Source organism: Prunus mume, linkage group LG8, assembly GCF_029339155.1.
Source record: "Prunus mume cultivar Tortuosa linkage group LG8, ASM2933915v1, whole genome shotgun sequence".
NCBI lineage: Eukaryota > Viridiplantae > Streptophyta > Magnoliopsida > Rosales > Rosaceae > Prunus > Prunus mume.
In genome coordinates this window covers 11,833,596-11,860,334 of record NC_142705.1, presented here as the reverse complement: position 1 = coordinate 11,860,334, position 26,739 = coordinate 11,833,596, and the positions used below count along the sequence as shown (strand labels likewise).

Genomic DNA, 26,739 nt, shown 5'->3' with positions numbered 1-26,739 from the left:
TTGTCTTGTTGCATAACACATAGCTAAGGGACATCATTCGAATTCAAACCAAAATTATACCACTAAAAATCTCAAACATAAGAAAATGTACATACAAATAGAGATTGTCTATTTTAGACATAGATCTCTCATAAACTCCCAAATCTATTGCATTTAGTCTTCACATTACTAGTAAAAGTCAAAGGTGTACGATTATCTCAAGACCTTTGTACATCCGATGATCTTTCCTAAAGTAAAATAAAAATAAAGATATACAAAAGAAAGAGCATATATGTTCGAGAATAACTTTATCTACACTTAATCCTTTGTATGAGAAGAGTCAAAAATATATTCGACTGTCAATCTCACATGAGGCATGGATATCATATAGCCATTTGGGAGGTCAAACATCATCATCAATGCAACGGTGATCTCCAATCAAAGTTGTTCTTAGGGTAATCTTTCTGTACTTCTTTAGGAGGAATGAAGCAATCCATGGACAAGCCAGGGACGTTGAATGCAAGATCATCAATGGTCCATGTTTCTTCCAACCGAGTGATCGCCGCCCCCGTCTTTAGATTGTCCCCGAACCGTGTGATGATCACATTCGTCTGACCGGCGTGCGCGATCATCACGCCCTCCACCGTTCGATAGTCCTCAATTTTCGTTGACATTGTGGTCTCCCAGTAGGTAGGGTAGGCTCCAGGTGATTGGATCCTGGTTAAGTAAGAGTCCTCTAAGTACACAAGCAGCCCATTTCTTTGGCTGAAGTAGCCAAATATTACATGTTTGATCATCTCTGCTGTGCTATCACTTCGTTCAGTTAGGTCCGTTTGATCAGCTGACAATTTCAAGACAAAGCAGTCAACCCCGGAGATTTGCTTTTCCCCCATGTACTGTGCCGGGGAAAATACAGCTGATATTGCCATTGGATCTAGTCCCTACACCAAAAAAATTGCAAAATAAAAAAGATTTAACCATACAATTTAAACCTGAAATTTGTGGGAATTTTTGCAGCTTTCTCATATAATATATCTGCGGCAGGATCTAATACAAAATAGTGAGACTCACATGCATATAACCAATTACTTATTATAATTTTTCAACGAACTATTGAATACATTAACTTTGTGACCAGATCAATACATCCAATAGTCTTTGTGTTCGTCAAGAATTGACACAGATGAAAAATGAATTCGTAACATAAAATAATTACGAAAATTCAGAAGAGAATCCAAAAAATTTCGCCAATTACCACAGTGGTGGTGGATTACCCCTTCTCCCGTGGCACCCATAATCGATTCCAGTAGAGTTTCTTTCCTCCAATGTAATCAAGAAATAATAATAATTAATTTCCAAATGCCATTTAAACTTGGAGAATGGTGGGAAAACTATATGCAACAAGATCCGGTATTTTGGCTGCTAAGATCACCTAAACATATTATTAAACAATAAATAGAAAAATAAGTAGAAAATAAACAAGGAACAATAATAATTAAATATGGGAAACGTGGTGGTTGTTTATACAAGTTGAAAAGTACATTTGAGCTTAGCTAGCGTGGGTCCATTTTGTTGGGTCGTTTCAGATCTTTGCTTATAATTCTCGCTACGAATCTGTTAGATATGCAAACGTAGAGGTACTCGTCAAAGTTACACATTATGATGCTCGAGATATTTTCTAAGCGCTTGCTGGTGGTATGTACTTGTACTACTTTCCACCAGTGAATTCGACATAGGGAGCTTCTATAATGAGGAGGTTTAATAACTAAAACAGTATAATGCACTGGTGCATTAGATGTACCACATAAAAACTCTTTGCCCGTATACGGGTAAATATTCCCTGGCTGGGTTTATCTTGGAAGGTTAAATGTTTATATTGTTATAAATCTATTTAATTAATGATTCATATTCATAGTCTGACAACAAATCATTTACGGCTAGATACTGGCCAACTCTTACTTGACTTGTAGCAACTTATTTCTACTGATTTCAATTAAGGTGACAAGTGCAGAGATAGCGGTACCGATACAAAAGGGTTTATTATTGTCACACACACTAAGCCACCTAACAATTGTACACAGTCACAAGTTCACACCTCAAAACATTAAAGAAGCCATAAAAGATGTCACCAGTAAATTTCAATACCGCTGGGGGGATAAGTAGGACAAACAAACAAACAAAACATGCTGAAAACTGCAGTACCTAACAAGCAAGCAACATCAAATTTATTGGTTCCTGGTCCCCTGAGACACTGTTTCCCAGTGCAACATTCTTTGGAAGCAAACTAAGATTTTGTTAAATTAATTTTGATCTAACGAAAATATTAATGACACAAATGACATGCTAGCCTTCTAGTAATTAAAATATATATATTAAGATCCAGAGGTTAGAATTTTATTAATGTGTATGTAGACAACTCATTGAGAGAAATTAGAACTTGCCTGGAGAGCTCGCCGGAGAGGACGAACACCGCCTTTGGCAGCGTGCACGCCTAGCCACGGCGTGTGGCGCCAAGCGACATTGCCGTCGCTACCAGCTGCTACCTTGTGACCACCCAGAACTAGCTCAATCAGCCACTTATTAGGAACCATCTGCCACATTACAAAGCACCCTTTTTCCGAAAGTGTGGCGGTGGCCGAAGCTGAGGCGCCGCCAGGGCCGGGTTCATCCACCATTGCCATGATCACTTTCCCGGTTGCAAAAATGTTCTTGACTTTGCCTTCCAGCTTGCGGCAACCAGTGGCAGCTGTGAAGTGTTGTATTATGTACTGTGCAGTAGAGGACACCTGCTTGAGAAAATTATTACAAAAGGAAAAAAGAAATTTAGAGGGACAATAAAGACTTTCCCCTGCATGAATTTAGGGTAGACATTTGACAACCTAAATCAACTTTTTTTGTAAGCCAGTTCAAGCACAAGATTAGTTTGAAAGTAAACATACATATAACTAGAGATTAAGTACATAATCATTATTATCTTGAAGGCTGAATCTCATATTTAAAGGGTAAAGCTGCTTCCTTTTTACATGGTGGGACAAGCATGGGCATGGCAACTTGCCAAAAAGGCTGAGCCAAACACAAAACTAAAAGAAGACCCATAACACCACTTTGCTCTCTTTAGCCAATGGCCAGTCATTATGTTCTCCCAAAGTGAACCTTTTTTATTTTTATTTTCTATACAAGCGATATTGGAGAAGGGGAATCGAACCTAAACAAGGCTTAATCACTTGAACTACAACAACCTTGCAACCCAAATAACTCTTTTTAGGCCAAACAATTCATATTAGTTAACAAAATGGAAGTGTTGTGAAAGTGGTAGTACCTCATTGAGGGGCAGTTTGGGGTGAGCAGAGACAGGGAAAAGAGGGCAACCAAGAACACTGAGAAGAACCTTGAAATCAGACCTTTTGTTGAAGAGCGCAAGGGAGGAGAGGTGGGTTTTGATCCAGTTCCTCCATGTCTGAGTGCTGCGCAGAATGCCTTTGCTTGATCGGTTTGTGGCCTCTTCTTCTTCGTTGATGTTGGGCTCTTCTGACAATGGTGCAAGCCTCCCCATGATCTCTAGTTTCAATGCTTCTGTTTTGTGTTTGTTTGCTCTGCTCTGCTTTGCTTTGCTTTGCTTTTTAGAGATGGAGATAGAGAGAGTTTGGTGGAAGCAAAGCATATAATGAAATGAGAGAACTTGGAAAGAAGTACTTGAAAAGAAAGAGAGGCAGAGTTTCCACTTGCAGTTTGGATGCGTGCTGCTCAGTTTTCTCCATAAAGTTCTATTTGTTTTTGTTTTTGTTTTTTGTTTTTGTTTTGTTTTGTTTTTGTTAGAAGATTTTTGGTACCCAGCTAAAAGCTTTTGTAGTTCTGTTATGTACAAACATTGTAGTGGCTATTTGTAGCAAGAATAATAATTTCCCAACTATAATCTAGATTCTAAATCAGAGGATGAGGATGGCTGCGATTATGCTTCATTATCAATAAAGGAATTTACAGATTTACTCCTTTCAATATTTTGTTATCATCGGATACCAACTAATTTGTCAATATCTTAAAAATTAGTAGTGGAGTCAGAAATTTTGTATTGATTCATATTTCATTCAATATGTTCTGATGCTAATTAAGTAATAAAACACAGAGAAACTTCAGTATTACAGGTGAAAAGTATCATTCTCCTTAACTTACTTTTCACTTGACTAGTTAATTGAAAAAATTGAGATAATAAAAAGAGTACATTACACCCGTGTCGGAAAAAAAAAAAAATTATCTCCCCCTAAGACGGTCATAAGCTAGTCCACCTTTAAAGTACTTGAGTCCTTTCATAAGTGGAACCATGATGTTACCTGCTAATCACTTTTGAACAAAAGTAATTATCTATTAAGCTAAAACTACTACTTCCAATGATGGTGCTAGGCTAGCAAGCTATTGAGAAGCAAATGCAAAGTTTAGGAAATGGCTTGCACGTGGAGTGGACAGTGCCTAGGACATAGCCCACCTCTCCAAACTCATACTTTAATTGGGTTGACATTAAAAAAGCACTTCACATGCAGTTAAGCTTCACACTGAGATCTATCTGCAACAATAAAAATGGCGAAAATAAAAAGGAAAAAAAACCAACCGAATTACAAAAATGCATTATTATTTTTATTATTATACATATGAAGGGAGGAAGATTTGCATGGCCTTTGCGCGTGAGGCATGTCTTTTGTCTTTCTGGTTGGAAATTGGTGTACGGAAGAGGAGAGGAGAGAAGAGGAGGAGGGAGCTTCCAAGGGAAGGGAGGCAAGGCAATGCAAGGTAACGTGTCGAAATCATGGCCTATTTGCAATTATGGCATTTCGGATGGGTTTGGTACAAATTGGGAAGCTCATGTCCCCTTGGTTTAGTGCTTCTGGTAGTTTTGGCAGAGCTTTGAATGTATGTATATATTTGGATGGGAAATGATTCTATTTTGGTTTTGGCATGGTTGGGTTGTAAATGTGCTCCACCACGTATAAATGAATCAATGATCAAGCCATTAAGATTAGGGTTTCGAATTATCGGTGATATTTCTCTTTTCAGTGTTAAATGACAATATGTTTTTCTTTAGCAAGAGGAGTTGTCTAAGGACTTGGGTGGGCCCCTCTCTCTTTTTTTTTTTGGTATTAAAAAAACACTTTTACTTCTACGGTCCTCTTTTATTGAGAAATTTTTGAAATAATTTTATTTGAGGGACATCATTTATGGTCTCCCTATGATTTCTTTTTTTCTACAATCCAAACCGTCTATTTTTCAAATCTTTGTTCATAGATCATCTTTGTAAAAAATCATGCAAATTGAAAATTACTAAGGCATCTAATTGGGACCAACAAAATATATGAACACACTGTTTGAAGAAAATATACTAAAATAGCAACCATCTAATTGAGAGGTCAAATGGTTTCAAATTCAAGTAATGTTTTGCAGAGATGATTCTGATGGAATATCTAAAAATTAGAGGTTCAAATTATTAAAATTCAATGTATAATGGACTTATTTAAAGGATCCCGCAATTAAAACATGTATATATCATGGAGCTTTTTATATGTTTTGTTTAGTTATTTGCTCTTCTCCATATGTTCACACTTCTCTAATCGTTATGATTTTATACCAACTTCTTTTATATGGTCTTTTTTTAAATGATCACATATCAAATAATAATTTGGTCATTTTGATAAGATTGATTATTGCATTAGGGTGTGGAACCCACATGCAATGCAAGGGGCTTGCAACAGTCCCTATCCAGCCGTTCGAACAAGCCTAGATTTGTCCCATTCTACTACGAAAGCACACATGCCCAAAGGCTGCTAGCAACAAGCCCAAGCAACCCACGATGTTCTACATGCGACTTTCAAGCCTTATCATATGTTGTGGACCCAACCCACCTTCGCCACAGTCATGGGCTTACAGCATGGGTTATGGTGTGGACAGCAACGAGAAATTATAAGGCTCGTTGTTATTTTTCAATCGTTACAAAATCGAGACGAGCGAGTTGTAAAAAGGGCGTGAACTAACTCTTGATTTAGTGATATTCTCGTTCTAATGTTGAAAGGTGTCTCATATATGACCCGTTTATCATAAAAGCTAAACAAAAAAAATCTAAAGACACAATATAATGCAAGGAGTAGTTAACGAGTCCTAATCTTGTTCATCTATTAGATATGTTAATGGGTGAAGTAAATTTTTTTACTGAGATTACAAGTCCTTTCAATTTTTTTCACATTGCACTTTAAAAGTTTGGTCATCCGTTGAATGGATGATGTGGCAAAGTATGCAAGGACGGACCTTTAGTTTGGCAAATATAGCTCACCCAAGGATGGACCTTTAGTTTGACAAACATAGCTCACCAAGGATGGACCTTTAGTTTGGCAAATATAGCTCACCCAAGGATGGGCAAACATATAGCCCAGTTTGGCAAACTTGGTGACTTCTTTTTTCCAACCAAAAAAATAAAATCCTAGCTCACCCAATTTAAATAACCTAACCTCATTTAGCGGCTAGGGTTTTTCCAAATTAAAGCGATTTTCTTACATTTCAGATTTTTATTTTTATTTTTTAAATTTCAATTTGAAGGGTTTGTGTTGTTTTAATCATGACACATATGAGTATTGACTTCCAACCGGGTATGCATGCAGGAGGCGTGTTGTTTTGATGATTGAAGATGCACAAAAATCTCATGCGGTTTCATATATTTATAAATGAAGTTGCCCTACAAGATCAAGCAATTTTTCATCCCCAGAATGGCCTTCCTTTCCGAGCAAGCAATGAACCATCTAATAAAATACACCAAGTACCAAACCGACTTTGTTTGCCAATAATCTATAATAACAATAAGAAGATTTATGAGGAGAGAATATAGCACTTCTGATCTCTTGCTCGTTCACTATTGACCATTGAAATTTGTGGCCACCAACTGTTTGATCAAATGAGCGTTAGACTCCCATGGGATACAAAACAACAGAAACCTACCTGATCCAATCTTTTATGGTACTCTCTAGCTAGCTACCATGGCCACACCCTCAAACACCAACTTCAACTCCCATATCTCAGGAAAACAAAGCATTCAGAACCAGAAAGCTTTAGCTGCAGAACAGTTTCCTTGGTGGTTTTCACCAGAAACGGGGATTTACCAAAGCAAACACCTTTCCATTGACCTCCCATCAGACCCTTTTCTTGATGTTGTCTCCTTCATTTTCTCATACCAGCATGATGGGGTTTCCTCAGCTCTCATTGGTTCCTCTTGTGGGTCTGCAATATCTTACTCACAGCTCTACTCCTCTGTCAAGTCCATGGCCTCTAGTCTCCAGCAAATGGGCATCTCACAAGGTGATGTTCTTTTGCTTCTTTTGCCAAATTCAATTTACTATCCCATTGTTTTCTTGGGTGTTTTGTACCTTGGTGCTATTGTCACAACCATGAATCCCCTCAGCAGTGTAGCAGAAATCAAGAAACAGATTGCTGAGACCAAAGCATGTCATGCTTTTACTGGACCTGAGAATGCTGATAAATTACAAGCATTGGGCATTCCTGCAATTCTGGTACCAGAAAATGCAATTTCGGGTTTGAAGGAGGACATTTTTTCGGTCTTTTATAAGCTTATTTATAGTAGGTTTGATTTGGCTCCAAGGCCAGTGATTAAGCAGCAAGACACTGCTGCAATAATGTATTCGTCCGGGACTACTGGTGTGAGCAAAGGTGTTATGCTAACACACAGGAATTTCATAGCTACAGTTGCCCATTTTGTGCGTTTTGAGGCTTCACAGTATGAGGGTTCAAGCTTGGATAATGTGTATTTAGCTGTTCTGCCAATGTTTCATATATATGGGTTGTCACTTTTCGTGATGGGGTTGTTGTCTTTAGGATCTAGAGTTGTTGTGATGAAGAGATTTGATGTCAATGAGGCGATCAGGGCAATTGATAGGTATAAAGTTACGCACTTCCCAGTTGTTCCACCAATATTGACAGCATTGACAACAAGAGCCAAGGATGGCTTGGCCCCTCATACCCTCAAGAGTTTAAAGCAGGTTTCTTGTGGTGCAGCTCTGTTGAGCATGAAAACCATAGAGGACTTTGTTCAAACCCTTCCTCGCATTGATCTCATTCAGGGCTACGGCATGACTGAGACCACCGCGGTAGGAACTCGCGGTTTCAACACCGAAAAGCTTAGGAAACCCTCTTCAATAGGGCTTTTAGCTCCAAACATGCAAGCTAAAGTGGTAGACTGGAACACTGGATCCCCTCTGCCTCCAACAAGTATTGGTGAGCTATGGCTACATGGACCGGGGATTATGAAGGGCTACTTGAACAATGCCAAGGCGACATTGTCAACAATTGATGAAGAGGGCTGGCTACACACTGGAGACATTGTGTTTTTTGATGAAGATGGATACTTGCATCTACAAGACCGCTTGAAAGACGCGATCAAATACAAGGGCTTTCAGATTGCTCCTGCAGATTTAGAAGGTGTGCTGATCAACCATCCCGAGATACTTGATGTTGCTGTGGCAGGTGCTATTGATGAAGAAAGTGGAGAGGTGCCTGTGGCTTTTGTGGTGAGGAAGCACAGAAGTGAACTAAACCATGAAGCTGTCATGGATTTTGTGGCTGCACAGGTTGCTCCATACAAGAAGGTCAGGAAGGTGGTGTTTGTAGATTCAATTCCGAAGTCTCTAGCTGGGAAGATCCTAAGAAGGGAGCTTAGGAAGTTTTTGAATTCTAGACTCTAGGACAAGTTTAGATTGTCTTCTGGTTTTTGGACTGGGGTTTTATGTGTCATATCCCAAATTTATATACTCATTTATCAAAAAAAATTTTTTTTTTAAAAACACACATTTGAAAAAATATATATAATAATTTGACACTCTCCTCCTCCCTTTCCACTGGACCCCCTTCCATCATGCTTATCCTCATCCCATGCAACCATAATTAACACTGTTGAGAGGGGCACGCTCCATAAGGGGTGGTCGAGCTCCCTTCTAGACACAATGATCCTCTTTCAAGTTAGTAAGCGCAAGGAGCCAACTCCCTTATATCGAAATTCGATTCTCCCTCGATATATATTAGATTAACTTAGAGCATCTCCACCTGATATGTCAAATTAAATTATTATTTTATTATATTTTAGTATTGATTTATTTTTAATTAAATAATAAAATATTCATTTGACATCTTGTTTTTGGGATGTCAAAAATAACATCTCAACTTTTAGCATTCATTCCACATCACTTTGACACATCAGTTAGAGTAATGTGATATGTTATTTCGAGCTGTTAAATGTCTATGTGGCACTTTTGACATATCGGTTGGAGATGCTCTTAGAGTAATTTAAACTATTGCTTGTATCAAACTGTTTTTCTATTTATTATAAGAGGAATGATAGCAACCTTCTCTCTAACCTTCTTTTTTGGACATTCTCCTTACACTTAAAACAATGTCATTAATATAGGGAGCTGATTTTCTAACTTCTCTTTTATCCACTTACACTTCCTTTGTTAGAAATTGTATGTTCTCACTCCTCTTTTGTCCACTTACACTCCTTTTTTTGTTATAGTAAAAACTACTAAAAACAAAAGGGAGTATAAGTGGACAAAAAGAAGTGAGAAAATCACCACCCTATTATACATGCTAACTTTTGCTTTCCAAGTTTACCCTTATTAAATGTATTCAATTTATCCATACACAAAAATCACAACTTTCTTATCATCTTTTTTTTTTTTTTTCTAACGTCAATTTTTTATTATAAAGAAAATATATGCTTTTAAGAGGAAATGTCCCTTTTTTTTTCCTTTTTTTTTAAATAGGAAAAAAAAGTCCTTTGTGTTTTTTTAAAAAAGGGACATTTCCTCTTTTTTGAAATAAGCAGACATTTTCTTTTAAAAAAAATAATTGACGTTTAAAAAAAAATTTAATAAGATGGTAAGAAAGTTGTGAATTTTTTTGGGATAAATTGAATACATTTAATAAGGGTAAACTTGGAAGACAAAAGTTAACTTGTATAATATATTAATGACATGATTTTAAGTATAAGGAGAATGACACATGTTAAGCAAAAAAGGGAGAAAGTCAAAGGAGAAGGTTAGAAAGAAAGTTGCTAGCATTTCCCTTATTTATTATAAAATTAAGTTGAACTTGAAATTTTCTTTAATAAAATAGAGATTGAGTATTTCTAAACGAATGTTCATTCCCAAAAACTTTTAGCAAACATGTGTAGTATTACGCTCATTTAGAAAAGAAAAAAAGAAATGAGTTCAACATCACCAGTCCCAAAAGCCTACTTCCCACCTATCTTTCACAAGAAGATTTAATTGCAATCATGAACTTACTTGAAAGAATGAATGAATTTAGCACAAAGTCAATAACTTTTTTTAAAACAAAATGGAAAGAAAAATGTGGTTGGGTGATGCCCACCGAAAGCAATGTTGAAAAGGAAAACCATTGTGAGAATTAGAAAATGAGAAAAAGGTGCTGCCATGCTGGCCCTTGAAACATCTAAACCAATGTGAGCAATATAAAAATCAGTAAAAGCGAAAAAAACCAAACCAACGTGTTATTTAGGTTCAAATATCTTGTCAAATGGTTGAGAAAATTATGCATAAGAACAACCAATGGTTGAGAAAAAAATAATAAAGCTGAGGAGAGAGAGTTTAGACTTATAGTGATGACTGTTGATATTACCTTTTGTTGTAATGACTAAAATAACTAAACTCAAAAGGTTGTTGCTATTTGTATCACATTTATTGAGCATATTGTTGATCACCTTTTTAATACATGAAGGTTTCACATACATTGATGATGTAGAAATTAAAATAAAAAACAATGTTACTCGAAAAATACAATATGTAGCTCTGAACAATTTTTGAGATGAGTCGCGTACAAAGTTGCTCTTTTTAAAACGTTCTGTGGTAAGCAGTTTAGAAAATGCCATTACATCCTTAGAATAAAACAGTCCCAGAATCGTCTCTGTCTAAATTATTCTTTGCACTGAGGAAGGACCAAATACAAACACCTTTCTGACTATGTTGCTCAGAAATCTCAGTACATAAAATAAAAGAAAGAGAGAATTTCATAGGGATGAAGAGGAAGAAGGCTGTGGCTTTTCTGTAAGTCTTCTTTTGCAAACTATAGATAATATATATCTATACATAATATTGAATAAAATAGTCGTTGGAGACTTTAAAACCAACAGACAAGTCGTTAAGAAAATCAGCCACTATTAATGATAATTTAACTCCCATTAATAAAGGTAATTTAATGTAATTATTGAATAATTTATTTTAAAATAAACACAATTTCGAGAGATGGTCAATAAGATAGTTAATTAATATGATACAAATAGCATTATTAAAACTTTAAAATACCACATAATCATTACACCATATATTTAAACAGTCCCATTATCTTGGTCCACAGGGATCAAGGAGTTTCTTGGGAACTGTCATTGGATTAAACCCAACGGTGCATAAGAGTTTAAAAAATAAACTCACTTTAAAGTTTTTAGGAAAATTTGTATAAATACCACATGAATTTAGGATGGTTCTTTATGGATTTCTGATGTTTTGACCAATGACAAATTATTTTCTTAAATTAATTTTATATTGAATGTGATGTAGTGGTACTTTTTTTCTTTGACCTGATTTTCCTTCATTTAGGGTTTTTAAAGGCAAAGTTTTAATGAGACCATACTTGTTACATTAAGTTCATTTTTTCTTTTTGTACTATGACATTGTTGTTTCAATGAAGTTATCTCACTTTGATAAATAAATAAATAAATAAAATTACCACATGAACTTTTAGGCATGTGCATGACTACTACCTGTACTATTAATTTTTACTATTAACCACCTAAACTATGTAAAATGTTGCAATTCACCACTTACGTCTAATTCCATTAAAATTTTGTTAAATCAAGTCACATACATATTGCACATCTGTTGTTTGTTGAAGGATAATTTTGTCAATTCGATATAAGTAACAAAATTAGAAAAGGAAAAACTTTTCTCCCCTACCGCACAGCAGCCTCCTCTCCCACCCAAAACCCATCGCATCACATCCCTCTTCCCACCCTCTCATCCTTTGCATAAAAACTCCTCCATTTGCTATTTTAAAAAAAATTTAGTTATAAATTGAATTGAGTTAAAGGTTATCTTTAACGGAGAACATAGGTGGTAAATTTCGATATTTTACAAAGTTCAGGTGGTTAATAACAAAAAATAAAAGTTTAGGTGGTAATGTCACACATGCCCAAAAGTTCAGATGGTATTCATGCTAATTTATCTAGCTTTTAATGTCAATTTTTTTGAGGAAATAATTTTTAGAGTAATTTATCAAGAAGAAAACTAAAGGACTTTAGCATCAAAACACCACCCAAGTTGATAGAATTTTTCTCTATCAATTCTCTTATCGAAGGGTTTAGTCTCGTTCTTCTCTCTTCTTAAACCTTAACAATTTTTCTCCTTTTACAACCCTTCGAAAACTATGACATGTCACATGTCTCTAATATGTATTTTGGCGTCCTTATTAATTTTTGCATTTAAACTTTTCCCTTCTTGATCGCACTTGGGATTGGGAGAGAGGTCTTTCGAATTGAATTCCCCCATCTGGGTTTGCACCATTGCTATAGAAGAAAAGGAAATTTGAAGCATATGCATATGTGCTGCTCTGTGAAAACTGGGCCAATGGTAAAGAAAATTGTTAGAGAAAACAATGGGCATATAGAAGAGTCTGAAAATTGGAAGGGATGATCTGGAATTTAAAAAGAAAAGGGTGATTGCGTGATAAAAATAATGTGCTTCCACATTTGTATTAACCTTTTTTTAGTGGTTTATGCCATTGTGGCTGATGGTCTTGGTGCTTAAGCTGTGAATACAATTATCGCGTAATCTATAAAAATTAAAAAAAAATTGTAAAACCGAAAAAGAAAAGAAAAAGGAAACACATCTAAAAGAGATGAGATAACGGTAAAAGAGAACATATGTCCAGAAGGGTTTGGGAACAAGCCAATCTCACGGTTGGTTCTCCTATTGCTTTCTCACAAGATTTCCAAAACGCCTATTTTGGCATAACTTAAACACCAAGCTTCAAAATTTCATTTTATGCATGCACTGGTGGACCCAAGAATTTTTTAGCGGACGTGCAATTTTGAAAAGCTAAAAACTCTTGTGATTGAACATCTAAGGGATTTTTTTTAATATCTAGATTGACCTTAAGTCCCTTCATGCATTCATATCATACATGAAAAATTGTTTTATGTAAAAATATTGACTAAGTATAAAAATGGTTTTTCATAATAATCATTTTCTCAAGATAATTTTTGGTGGCTTTTATTCTTTACCCATCAAATAAGAAAATTATATTTTATGAGATTTTAGTATGAAGTATATATTGACTTAATGAGCCATAATTTTTAGCCAAAATCGTATTTTGAGCTAAAATCGAATTTTCATATTTTGATTTAGTGGGAATTTGATTTCCTAGTATTTTTATTTGAATCCAAATGAGGGGTACTTTCTTATTTACATTGTAAACTTAAGTAAATGGAGTAATATAAAAATAAATGAAAGTAAAAGGACAAAGACATTTACTTAAATGTTAAAAAATGGAAATAAGGTAATTTGTATACCAGTTGAACAAATGGGCAATTTGAAGCACCTACAATGATTTTTCCGACAAAAAGATGTGCAACTGCACCTCCTAACACCTTAATAGATCCGCTACTTATGCATGCAATCACATTTAACATCTGAGCTGCTCTGGATGATGCTTGGGACCATAGTACCAATACCAACGATATGCTACTTCTCATAATTAATGTCATGTTGACAAGCCAATAACTCATTGAGTTTTGTTTCTGATGTGCTCCAATCTCCCGTGACCACCACATGGCAACTCTCAATACCTGTCAGCTGTTGACACATCCAACTTAGCACTACTATTTAAATATAAAGAGTATCTAGTTAATAGGGTATAACTCGGTGAAAAAAGACCTTAATTTGTAGATCAGTAATTTTAAGTTCGAACTCCGATAGCACCTTAATAGTGTGTGTGAAAACTTTCACTCCCTGTATAGTCCGAAACAACCCTGACTTTTATACTGTCCGAGACTAAAAATTAAAACGAGGCCATTTAACTTTGTATACAATCATAATTTAATTAGAAATAAAATAAAATATTTCTGCACATATATGTTTTTTTTGGCTTAAATATAGTAATTCTAGTAAACTAAAATAACACAAGAACATGAATCGTAAAACATTTATAACCCAAAAAAAAACATCAAATCATTGATAACCAAAAAAAATAATCATCACAACAGAAGAATTAATCGCTTTTTTTAAGAAAATATTGGATTAATTGGATGTTTGTTGTTCCAAATAAATAACATTCAATTGTTAAATGCGGCCCCGTGTAATTGCTAATGAACTTGAAGTGATTTTTATTTGGACCCTTGTGTCATTTGACTCAAAAATTCACTTTTAAAATGGCCTTGTACAATAATATATACAACAAAGGAGCAGCTACTTAAAACCGCATGCATACAACTTCCATGCCATGCTATATATGATTTAAATTAAATCATTTCATGATTAATGAGTTCGTATCCCCAAAAAAGAAAAAAAGAAAAAAAAGATTAATGAGTGGTGGCTGGATAGAGGTTTTGTGTTGATTATAGGTAAAACCATGGTTTAAAAACCGGATTGCGAACTGATCACCATCTCTTGCAACTTGCACATACAAACATGGGCGGCCTTAGTATGGAGAAAAACTTGTATATCACTCGAATAATATTATTTTACTATCTTTAATTAATAATGTTCTGTACATGTGACAAGGATTTCACATTTCGAAGCATGATTGGATTTGGATAACAAAACAACTGATATTCCCGAGACATATAAGTCCTTCCTCTTGGTATGAGATCTAAAGCAGTCCCCTTCGATGCCCAGACTTAAGATCAAGGTCAAACCTGTGAAGGGGCTCAACTGGGCTTTAGCCAATGTTTGTTTTGTACTTTACTCTTTATTGTACAACAAAATCCACTACAATTAAATATTAGCCAACTTATCTTTTAGAATTCAGCCTATTCTAGCCGCCTAAATTAGATTTTATTTTCTTCTACCCACTGAAATCCTACCATATTTTATATATATAAATAAATATATATATATATAATCCCACCATATATAATATTATTTAGCCCAAAAAATTCTGGATATAATAGATCTCCCAAAAAAAATTTAGCCCACCACTAGAAAAATTACTGGATTCGCCATTGCTTAAGACCGACAATGTTTATAATTTAGACTATTACCTGTATTAGAATATATAAAGCAAAAGGCAGAAAATGGTAAAACATTCAAAATACCAAAAATGTCATTGGTTAATGCAAACATTAAGAATTGAAATTATTAATTAAATAAGGATAATATGGTAAATTCACATTTTTTTCATGTTAAAAAAATTAAAATTAAAAGAATAATTAGATAATGGATCATATTTTTATAGAACACAACTACCCATTATATTTTTTAATTCTAAAATAAATTTAAAATATTTTTAAAAAAAATTCTTTCGCACGTGCGGAGAGGCTAGCATATATATATATATATATATATATATAAAATAGACAAAAATTGTATAGTGAGATTTTTTATTTTTTATTTTTTATTTTTGGCGATTGTATCTGTAGGATCGGTGGCATTAAATTAGAAGAGAAAAAAAAGATAAATTTAGTGGCTATGATATTCCAAAATCCCATTTATCAATCCACGTCGGTTTTCTTCTAGAACGTTTTGCCCTTTCCTCAAGACAAGACCTTACAGTATTATTGGACCATACACCAACCTTGCCCACACTTAGGAGAAGTGGTTCTACCATCGCTTTTGCACGATGTATTTGTAAACTTAAAATTCCGCAGTATTCACAAAAGCATATCTGAAAAGGATTGTATGTAACCCAAAAGAAAAGATAAATGTATTGTAACACCTAAAACCCTAACTAACTTAAAATGATGTTGAAACTAATGCCATGATTAGTTCTGGTTTTAACTCCGCATTGCAATTGTGTTGTGTGCATAATAAATCTCGCTCTCCTGTAATTTAAATTATCGTTTGCACTCGACAAAACAAAATTTCACACAATTCAGTTTATTTAAAAGAGATGAGACAAAGGTAGTGTCATGTTGAATTCTACTTTCGCTTTAATATAGAAGTTTTGATTCACACAGGATCTTTGATGAAGGCCTATTTAGGCGTAACTTCAACATCATGTTTGTAACAATAACCAACCAAATGCTCCTCCTCTCACAATTCATGTAATGGTGACAACACACCAATAACTAATTGAGCTTTGTTTCTGATACTCTCCAGTCCCACATGACCATGTGGCAACTCCCGACACGTGTTAACCGCTGCCACATCCAGCTCAGCAGTGCCACTTAAAATATTATTAAGAATATGTGAAGGAGACACATATTGAATTCAATTGACACAAATAGTATAAATATTTTATTTATTTATTTTGCGGATTAGATTTTACAATTGGTGGGTCTTGGTATTTGGATCATTATCTAGATGGCAATAAATTAGGAAAATAACCAAATAAATAGAAAAAATCTTTTTTTTTATAATAGAAATAAAAAAGAAAAATGGGTATGATATTATTATTCCAAAATAAATCATTTTTTATCCATCCACGTCGGTTTTCTTCTAGAAGCTTTTGGCTTTACTGAGAACCCGACAGTCTGGGACCAAAGGACACGAACCTTGTTACCGTTTCCACACGTCGTCAACCCTTATCCTTTTCCTCTTTAAAACAACCAGTCAAACCCTCTTCTCAACGTATCCTTTAATTACCATTAAAGCAAATCAAAAACGAAGAAAATAAAAAAGCTAGAAATTTATTTAAGAAAAACCCGGCCAAAACCAGCATAACTGAACTGATAACCATCTTGGCATCTGAGGTCTTCGGTTCGATTTGCTTCGATTTTTCTTAACCCCAAAAAAAAAAAGATTTGGATATTATAAAGTTCAAAATTTATTTTTATAAAAACCCAACCAAAACCAGCATAACTAAACTGATAACCATCTTGCACTTTCCTTCGATTTTTCTTAACCCAAAAAAGACGGATTTGGATATTTTAAGTTTCAATTTTAAAATGCGTAAATCTCCCAAATCTGTGTGCGGCGCATGGCAACCGTTGATCTACTCCCCAGGCTCCATCCATCATTTTCTGTTCGCTTATAAATAGCCGAGCAGAGTGAGTGAAAGCCCACCTCACCATCCATCTTCTGAAACATTCTAGACAAAAAATTTCTAATTTTTATCGCCGAAAAAGAAAAGAAAAAAAAAATCCAAAAAAAAATGCAAACGACCGAGTTAATACCTGGTCTACCAGAGGAACTCGGGCACGAATGCCTGACTCGTTTGTACTACTCGACTCACCGAGTCGCCTCACGAGTTTGCCGCCGCTGGCAGGACATGCTTCAAAGTAGGGATTTTTACAACCACAGAAAGCAATCCGGGCGCACCCACAAGCCCGCTTGCCTCGTCCAGGCGCTTCCGGTTCAGACCAGGGTTGACGAGACCAAACCGGCTGGACCTCCTGTTTACGGCGTCTCGGTTTTTGACCCTGTGAGTGGGAGCTGGGACCGGGTGGACCCGGTTCCGAAGTACCCGCATGGGCTTCCGCCGTTCTGCCAAGTGACCGCCTGCGAGGGCAAGCTCGTGTTGATGGGCGGGTGGGACCCGGCGAGTTACCAGCCCGTGAGGGACGTGTTCGTCTACGAGTTCACGACTCAGAGGTGGACTCGGGGCAAGGATATGCCGGAGACCCGATCGTTCTTCGCCGCCGGCGAGTTCAACGGCCGGGTCTTCGTCGCCGGAGGCCACGACCAGAACAAGAACGCGTTGAAATCGGCGAGGGTCTACGACGTGAGGGAGAACGAGTGGAGCGAGTTGCCTGGGATGAGTCAGGAGCGAGACGAGTGCGAGGGGTTTGTTTCCGGGTCGGAGTTTTGGGTCGTGAGCGGGTATGGTACGGACAGTCAAGGGGGCTTCGTGGGGTGCGCTGAGGTTTATGAAATCGGGTCGGGTCAGTGGAGGCGGGTTGAGGACGCGTGGCGTGCGGGTCAGTGCCCGAGGTCTTGCGTTGGGGTTGGAAAGGATGGGAAGCTGTTTTGTTGGGGCGACTGTGACTCGCGGGTTCGGGTCGGTACCAGCGCGGTTGAGTTGGGCCCGTGGGCCTTGGTGTCAGGGTCGGCTTACCAAGGCGGGGCGCAAGGGTCATTTTTGGTCGAAGGGCAAAATGGTAAATTGAGGAATGTGGAAGCTCCCGATGAGTTCTCTGGGTTCGTGCAGTCCGGTTGCTGCGTGGAGATTTGAGACTTTCAATTTTTCGAGTTTACAAAAAGAAAATTGAGGGTTGTCTTTTGTTTTTTTTCTCCTTCCCACTTTTTTTTAGCGAAAAGATGAGAGTGTATATATTTTTAAGTTGTACGCGGATTTTGTTTCAGCTTGTAAAATACTTTTTATTTTGTTTTCCTGAGCATTGTCCGACTCATTTTAGTGAAGAATGGGCTCTCTCCTGTTTTGTTCATAATGGAAATTGAAAAAAAAAAATAGTTTATAGGAATAAATATAAAGAAAAATTCGTAAATTTGATTGCCTTTTCAAATTCTCATCTTCCTCTCCTTTTGGTTATCGTCAATTTCAAAGACAGAGAATGTTCTTCCATGGAGAAACTAGGAGTAGGCGATGTTATGTGTTTTATTTATAAAAAAATTTGAAAGCTCATAAATATATATAATATAAAGTTTTTTGGGGCCCCTTTACTTGAAAGCCTATGGCTATGGCCCTTCCCGCCCACCCCTAAGGCTGGCCCTGTCTAAAGATTCCTGCTATACGAGAAAAGATGGGAGAAAATGAAACCCTTAATTTAAATAAAGTTTATTTTTAGAGTCTACACACTCCAAATATGAAAAAGAATGTGATATTTCCTAATTATTTTCTTGCCATTACCAAATTCAGGAAATGAATTTTCCTAGTTCTTGCCTTTCGGAAAATTATTTTCATCAAGGAAAATGTTAGAACATCATTTTTCATGATTATAGATAGATCATTGGTACCATATTGGAGAAGGTAGTATAATTGTAGTATGAAAAATAGTAAACCTAGCATTTGCTTTTGGTATATTTCAACAATGATGTGAATTTAATAATGCAGAGCATAGCAATCTTTGGTAAAGATTCTCTCTCTTTCCCACCTCCAATGACGGGAAAAAAAGTGAAAAAGATCCACTTCCATTATGACACAAAACAAACGGTTGAGAGCCGAATGCCTAAAAACTAAAATACTTTAAATCTTTTTGGCCCACCACTTGTCAGAAATGCATGGAGGCGACCGGCGGTATCATTTTGCTCTTTCAAAAATGCAAACAAAAATATAATGTAATTAAATTAACACCCTCTCTTTGCCGTTTTTCTTCCTGGTGACGAGGGGAGAACCTCAACCAAAAAGACAACACAGAAATCAGTCCCGCCCTAAAAACCCTAAATAAGCACAGCCCAAAAGATTCCCTTATATTTGTTTTGTCTGTCAATTTACTTCTTAGATTATTTTTTGGGTAAATTAACAAGTAAAACTATACAAAAATGATAAATTTGGGACTCGCCGTCAACCTACACATCAACATTTGCCCTGTATTATGCCCCTGTGAAGAAGTAAACCATTATCTCGGCAATAATGAGCCAAGATAGTATTTGCAGTGAATCCCCCTGTTAAGTAATCATGCATTACGATAGGAACCCTCAATTCTCTGGCAAATACAGTTCATTTCAATGCTAATAGGCAACTCAAACCCAAACCACCCCACCCCAACCCCCTTCCCCCTTTCTTTTCATTTCAATGCTTCGTACAAGATGCCTACATACGCATATCCAGTTTGCTTGCGGAATTATCAGTAAAGCTCTCTCTCTCTCTCATTCTTTTTATACAAATTTATAAATAAACCCAATCCTAAACATGTATTTATAAAAAAACTCAAATATTATTTAAACATAGAAACACACCCAAAATCAACCCCAAAAAGTCAACAATTGTATATTTTTTGAGTGTGTTTATAAATGGGTTTTGAGTGTGTGTAATGATGAATTTTGTGTGTGTTTATAAAGTGTTTTAGGTGTTGAGCTTTTTTATAATTTCAGCTCTCATTTTGAGTGTTTTAGTAAAACTCCCATTTGCAACCACAACCCCATTAGCAACCGTTGTGTCTTCTGTGAATGTCAGGTTTCAAAAAATAATTAAGAATATTTTGGCTACTATCGAGTAAATTATGGCCAACCTTGGTGGTGATTAAAATGCTCTATTAAACAAAAACTCATTCCAATTGAACATAGCTAAAAGCTTCAAAGAGAAACAAGTTCATGATAAAATGGGGCATTCAACTCATGGTCGAACAAAGAAAACTAGAATACAATGCAACAGTACTTCTAATGTCAACATTAATCCCAGGGAGTAGAATCACTGAATATTTATTTAGATCACAACTTCAAACATAGATTCTTCAACTTTCTGATTAAGCACCACTACAAAGTCCCACTACTGAGAGTAGTACAAGCTATGACTCCGGCTCCTACTAAAGCTTCGGCTACGGCTCCTTGAACCATAGGGAGATCTTGAGCGTGATGGCTCCCGGTACCTTCTGTCCCTAGGTGAAATTGACCTGAATCAGAATAAGAAATGCTGAGTAAAACAGTTCTCATAGTTATATTTCCCCCCTTTACTGGTGCATATAGGTAAAAGATCAAAACAAATAAAATTAAAGTTAGCGCATACCTTGAGTACCGCCTCTGCCTAGGAGAAGGTGAATAGCAATCAGGACTTCGAGAGTAGGTTCGAGCATATCGCGGTGAGCGAGAATAACGAGAGGAAGACCGTCTTCTATCGTATGACCGACCCCTAATATCAAATAACAAAGAAGATATAATTACAAGACAAATTGGTGGGGGATATGAAGTTGAACAAGTATAAACTGATCACATAGAGAATCAAATTTTACAAATCAAAATTTTAGATCAAAACAAGTCACTAAGATAAACATGATTGAACACCCTTGTAATCCTTATCTGTTAAATAGAAAGACAGAAAAACCACCTAGACCTGTAGCCAATTACTCTATTTAAAAATAGAACACCCATAATGTAGGGTATATCCGTCAACAACAACATTACTTACCTAACACGATCTCTTGCCCTCATTTCTGATGGCTTCTTTCTGTTTTCCTCGGCAAATACAACTGTTACTTCCCGTCCAAGGAGAATTTGCCCATCCATATGGTATTTGGCATCTGCAGCATCAGCAGGGTCTACAAACTGAACAAATCCAAAGCCACGTGGCTCCCTGAACCATACAATAACAGTCAGTATAACAAACAAAAAACACATTCTTCTATCAATGTTACTGGAACCTTCTTGTATTACAGAAAATCCATATAAATGGTCGAAACTCCAGCATGTTTTACAATGAGCATCATAAGCACAAATAGCTCCCCAGACTTTATACAATTCAAGTGGAAACATCACTGGCTGCTAACCTTGTTGTAGTCAAGGATAAAATTGAGTTGAAATTCTTCAAGACTTCAACTTCTTCTCAATGTGTTCAAACCAACTTTCTTCACATCTTCATGTACACTAAGACCAGACTTCAACTTCTTCTCAATGTATTCAAATCAACTTTCTTCACATCTTCATGTACACTAAGACCACCTTGAACACTCTTTACTTACTTGATTGGTCTCTTCATAACAAGACTCTATATACTTCATTGTTGTCTTCAACACAGTACTCTTATTACTTCTTTGGTGTCTTCAACACTTTCAATAAAAACAACCAAATTCCAATAAATATTTTAAAATACCAAAAACAAATTTACTATTCCCGTCATCAAACACTTAGATCAAACCCAAACAATTGTCACAATTCACAAGTTTTAGTTCAATTCAACCACAAAATACTCCCAAAAATATCACATAATTTTTTAAAACAAAATCCCAGAATTTGCATGGATAAAAAGCCTTCTTACCCGGTATAATAATCCCTGGGCAAGTAGATGTCCTTGAGGGGGCCAAATTGCCCAAATGGCCCACGCAAATCCTCTGGCCTGCAAACCACAAGCAGGAATAAAATTTCAGGACTTGAAAAATCAGAAGAACATAATTTTCTAATCGATGCAACAAAACCCAATTGCAGGAATATAAATCAAGCACAACCACAAATTTAAATCCTCCAAAATTATTACCATAAAATACATATTCTGCAAAAAAAAAATATATATTTCACCCAAAATAATTATAGAAATTAAATCAAAATAAATAATAAAATACCTGCAGTTATGGCGAAGATTGCGAACCAAGAGACTGGTGGGAAGATCCCTACCACGACCTCCATAGCGACCTCTAGGGCTAGGGCTACGACGTCGTCTGCTGTAACCCCTAGGCGGTGAAGGGCTGTAACTATAACTCCTACCCCTCATTTTCTTTCACCTACAACAGTCATCATGGCAAATTACAAACCAAAATCGAATACAAACCCTAATTTCATCCTAACATATTAAAAACCGAAATTGAAGACGAACCTAAAGAAAAAGAAGAAGACGTACGGTATCGAGATTTGGGAACGCGATCGAAACTACGGGATCTGGTGTTTTCTGATCAATTGTTATGGTTGTGGCTGTGAATCTCAGATTGGCTTTAAATAATTACATTCGAGAAGGCTCGGCTGAGGAGGGCTATTTTTGTCTACTTCCTCCGGATATGTGTTTTGATGAGACGTGGCGAAATCCAGCCGTTGATATGTACTGGATGGCTGTGATTGGATAGTAATGTCAGGGTAAGTATGTCTGCATTTGGGCTATAACTTTCAGGCTCATAGCCCTATGGCTGCATTTGGGCTATAGCTTTTAGGCTCGTGGGCTCATGTCAAAGTCTTTGGACATGCCTGAGTTTTAAAAGTTGCAAGAATTCTATAGCGAGGGCCTTAGGCATTTTCACTCATTCGTGCAAGTTAGGGAAGGCAAGCGCACTTGCTGTTCACATAAATAGTATCTGCTCTATCAATATTTTTGGTGCCTTTTCATCTATTATCATAGCAAATCAAGGGCAATTACTATTCACATGAGATAAATTTTATTTACATATATAAGATTAATAATAATAAAAATTGCTAGGTATGTATAAAAAAAAATTATTCTGAATTTTTTTGGTAATTTTTAAGATTTTTTATTTAATTTTTTTAAGGCCCTCACTATAAAATGACTCATAAAAGTTGTTAGAAACCAATTGGCAAAAGCTTACTTTTGGTCATTATAGTTTATCGTTTTTACCACTTTAGTACCTATAGTTTCAATTTTGTCAATTTTATCATTATAGTAGTGTCAATTTTGAGGAATTCAAGGATACGTTTCAATTTCTATCAAATTCCTCCAATTTCGTCAAGTTTTGACCACATGCACCTCACGTGGAGGTTCAGTCGAGCCATCTAACGATAAAACACAAACTGGAACTCTTCCCATTCACTTTATGCGTTATTTTGAGGCGCATGGTTTCGAAGAAATTTATATCTCTATGATTTGAAATTAAAGAAAATTTGAAGGAATTTGGGAGGAATTTGGCTCGAGTTGACCAAAATACCCTTATATGTCCCTTTTTTATACGAGTGATATTTAGGAGATGGATAAATCGAACAAATGACATTGATGAGTGCATAAGTAAACATTCTTAACTACTAAGGTGACCCCTTACAAGACCAATTTATCCTTTAAATGGATGTAATATATCATGATTATGTGAGAAAAACCAATTATGCTCTTATATATTAAATAACTTAAACAAAAGATTTTAAATATTTGTATTGGTACGTAAGAATATAATTTATGATGAAGGGGATTTGAACTTGGGTCCAAAGGTATGAACTCAGTGTCTTGACCACCTAAGAGCATGTCTAATGCAAGGCAAGGGGCTAAGTGATGTTTTAGCCCCTTAAAATGGTACTATTCACAAAATATAGCCTCTCAATTTGTTTGTGGTTCTAGTGATGGTGAGGGGCTAGGGGATAGGAGCTAAAACTCAAAACTTGTTATTTTAGTTTATTATTATTTTATTTGTGATAAAAATCAAAGCATAAGAAAAGCAACACAACATTTTCTTTTTGGAAATAATTTTGAGCCATACTTTGAAACAACAATTTTGAGCAAAATGAAAAAGACAACCAAGTAGAAATGTTTGGAGTAATTGAGAGATTTTTTTAGGTGAGAAGGTGATGAACAAATGGTTAGATTTTTATAGAGTTCTGAGAAAAAGGAAAAAGAAAAAAAAAGATTGAACTAGTTAGGAACTGGAAAAAAAAAAAAGAAAAAAGGGTTCAACAATTAGTCATTGGGCTATTGCATTTTAGAGCGCCACGTGGTAGCTCCTCAATGGCTGTTGGAGTCTTTTTTTCTTTTGAAAAATTGACAGTAGACCCCTTATCTTGGGCGGGTCAGCATGTGGGAAAAACTAGCCCCTTATCTTGCTTTAGACCAACACATGCATTTGAAAGTGATTTTTTTTTCATTTGAGGCCAAATCTGGACCTAGCCTAGGCCAGACTAGTTTCATTAGACATGCTCTAACCAAACCCACATTCAAACTCCAACACATATAATGAAGAATTAATTAGGGTTGGATGGATCAACCTTCGACTGTGCTCAAATTACACTATACCAATCCAACTAACAATCCATTGGTAACATCATACGTGTAATTTACTCCAATAAAATTTTCTAGTGCATTGAGTGTGCATCACCAAAAAATATTGTTGTATATTTTATTTTGGTCGTAAACGACATTGTTGTATAAGTAAAAAGCCTTACTAGGGATGACAATGGATCAAATCGAGGGTGGGTATGTCATTCCCATCCCTATCCATGCCTTCATACACGCAATATTCAAATCGAGTATTTCCCATCCCTACCTTTGTTGGGGAATGAGTTCCCCGACCTCTCTAATTACGACAAAAAAAGAAAAAAAAGGAAACTACTTTGTTGAACAAGAAAAAAAGCAAGCACAAGATATCTATCAATTCAATTTTATTAACTAAAAATCTAGATTATTTAAAAAAATTATTACATGTTAAAACCATGTCCAAGACTTGATCATCATTATAGAGGTAGCACTACCATCACACACATCTTTATAATATATTTATATGAAAAATAAATTATATGTATTCTAAATAGGGCGCGTTCGAACCCAAATACCTACCCAAAATTGATTGAAGCCCCGCAAAGACCCTTATTTGTGGGAAAATTGCTATCCTTAAGAGCATTTCCAAGGGTGTATGCGAATGAAATAGGTAAAATTGTACTATAACAACTTAGGTGGGATGTTGCCTACTCATTTGCCTCATGAAAAAAGTTGGTCAATCCAAGGGACTAGGTAATGCAAGTTCACAAATTATTATTATATTATTTATTTTTATGTTTTCTGTTTTATATTTACTATTTTTTTTAGAAGGATAATTCATTCAGAAAACCACTGACGTACAAAGAGCGACATGATACAGTGGCCTCGTTAAAACCTTTCTAGGACAACCTCATGGGACAAATCCCCGGGGAGGAAAGAGTATCACACATGTCATGGACTAACAAGAGAGTCCAATTTAAGTCACTTTGGACCATCACAATAAAAGAACAAGTCAAAAATAAAAAATAACACAAAGACCTCTGACGAGAACCACAACTAAAGACCAATACAGTAGACCCACATGAGAGCATTGCAGAAACCCTAAATAGTAAGAAACTGCAGAAACCCCAAATAGGTGAGATAGTGGAGATGATATTTTATTATTAAAAGCAAGTGGGACTCGATATACCTCGTCATTTTGAAGTAGGCAATATTGCCTTGTTAGGGAGAGTAGATATATTTTGCTTACCCATTTGCCTATTCCCTTGGAGTGTGAAAATGTTGATGTGGCAAGGCAAATGAAGTTTGCCTATTTTTTTGCCTCTTCCCTTAGAGATGCTCACTATTAAGATTGGCATTTTAAACTGAAAAATTGAAAAACCGCAAATACTAATGAAGGTTTTACTGCATCTAAATTGAAATATAACGGAAATTGACCGCAACATGTGGTTTATAGAACCAATTGCAATATGCAGTTGCGGTTCGGTATATCCAAATAATGCGGTATGCCGCAAATCACAATATAATTTAATTAATTATTAAAATAAATACTTATAATTATTTTATATTAACTAACTGAGGCTAGGACTTCATCATTTAGATGAATGTTTCTCTTTTCTCTTTTCTTTTTATTTTATATATATATATATATATATATATCTCTCTCTCTCTCTCTCTCTCATCTTCTTCCTCTTTATAGGACTCACCTAGGCTTTTAATGTATTACTAATGAAGTGTATTCTCCACTTATTGTTTTTATTTATTTATTTATTTTTATAATCTCAATCTTGAAGAAATATCATTGGAATATTTAGTGAATTAATATAACTTAATTAGTAAATAAGTAAACTTTTATCTAGGAAGAACTTGAGTTTCAATTAGTATCGCAAACTCATCGGTCGTGTTGGTAATTTTTTTAAGTTGTTACTAGTGAGTTAGCAGAGATAATCCCTACCTTGCAATAAACTATTTAGTTGATTAATTGTGCATTAGCATGATTGTGGATTGTATTGGTTTATTTTTAATAATAAAGTTCATCCTCTCCGT

At 35.7% G+C, this 26,739-nt stretch overlaps 3 protein-coding genes and 1 pseudogene across 5 annotated transcripts; 2 read left to right on the top strand and 2 right to left on the bottom strand.

Moving 5' to 3' along the window:
- Nucleotides 1–42: 42 nt before the first annotated feature.
- On the bottom strand, nucleotides 43–3,807 carry LOC103339608 (lipase (DUF620)). Its single transcript, XM_008242934.2, has 3 exons — nucleotides 3,299–3,807; nucleotides 2,421–2,765; nucleotides 43–920 (listed from the first exon to the last, which is right to left on the bottom strand). The coding sequence occupies exons 1-3, from the start codon at nucleotides 3,638–3,640 to the stop codon at nucleotides 396–398; spliced, it is 1,212 nt and encodes a 403-aa protein (XP_008241156.2). The 5' UTR covers nucleotides 3,641–3,807; the 3' UTR covers nucleotides 43–395.
- Nucleotides 3,808–6,617: 2,810 nt separating this feature from the next.
- LOC103339665 (4-coumarate--CoA ligase-like 6 pseudogene) lies at nucleotides 6,618–8,796 on the top strand (annotated as a pseudogene). The gene has a single exon (XR_016122993.1). The product of XR_016122993.1 is annotated as a 4-coumarate--CoA ligase-like 6 pseudogene (transcript).
- Nucleotides 8,797–17,235: 8,439 nt separating this feature from the next.
- Nucleotides 17,236–18,526, top strand: LOC103339607 (F-box/kelch-repeat protein At2g44130-like). The gene has a single exon (XM_008242932.3). It carries the CDS (start codon nucleotides 17,341–17,343, stop codon nucleotides 18,358–18,360), a length of 1,020 nt encoding a protein of 339 aa, XP_008241154.2. The 5' UTR covers nucleotides 17,236–17,340; the 3' UTR covers nucleotides 18,361–18,526.
- Nucleotides 18,527–20,396: 1,870 nt separating this feature from the next.
- Nucleotides 20,397–22,770, bottom strand: LOC103339606 (serine/arginine-rich SC35-like splicing factor SCL33). 2 transcript variants are annotated; one of them, XM_008242931.3, is made up of 6 exons: nucleotides 22,633–22,770; nucleotides 22,358–22,516; nucleotides 22,057–22,134; nucleotides 21,211–21,375; nucleotides 20,812–20,934; nucleotides 20,397–20,698 (listed from the first exon to the last, which is right to left on the bottom strand). In XM_008242931.3, the coding sequence occupies exons 2-6, from the start codon at nucleotides 22,504–22,506 to the stop codon at nucleotides 20,575–20,577; spliced, it is 639 nt and encodes a 212-aa protein (XP_008241153.2). In that variant the 5' UTR covers nucleotides 22,507–22,516; nucleotides 22,633–22,770; the 3' UTR covers nucleotides 20,397–20,574. The 2 variants fall into 2 exon arrangements, with proteins under 2 accessions (XP_008241153.2, XP_008241152.2); XM_008242930.3 differs by having other exon boundaries at nucleotides 22,609–22,747.
- Between the last annotated feature and the right edge of the window lie 3,969 nt (nucleotides 22,771–26,739).

What these genes read in the sequence shown, in the direction of transcription:
- LOC103339608 (XM_008242934.2), bottom strand. Translation starts at nt 3,640, where the DNA reads ATGCTTTGCTTCCACCAAACTCTCTCTATCTCCATCTCTAAAAAGCAA. An exon ending in CCAAACTGCCCCTCAATGAG is followed by an intron (nt 2,766 to 3,298) that starts GTACTACCACTT and finishes TTTCTCAAGCAG; the next exon opens with GTGTCCTCTACTGCACAGTA. An exon ending in CTCTCCGGCGAGCTCTCCAG is followed by an intron (nt 921 to 2,420) that starts GCAAGTTCTAAT and finishes TTTTTGGTGTAG; the next exon opens with GGACTAGATCCAATGGCAAT.
- LOC103339607 (XM_008242932.3), top strand. Translation starts at nt 17,341, where the DNA reads ATGCAAACGACCGAGTTAATACCTGGTCTACCAGAGGAACTCGGGCAC.
- LOC103339606 (XM_008242931.3), bottom strand. Translation starts at nt 22,506, where the DNA reads ATGAGGGGTAGGAGTTATAGTTACAGCCCTTCACCGCCTAGGGGTTAC. An exon ending in AATCTTCGCCATAACTGCAG is followed by an intron (nt 22,135 to 22,357) that starts GTATTTTATTAT and finishes TGTGGTTTGCAG; the next exon opens with GCCAGAGGATTTGCGTGGGC. An exon ending in AGGCAGAGGCGGTACTCAAG is followed by an intron (nt 20,699 to 20,811) that starts GTATGCGCTAAC and finishes ATTCTGATTCAG; the next exon opens with GTCAATTTCACCTAGGGACA.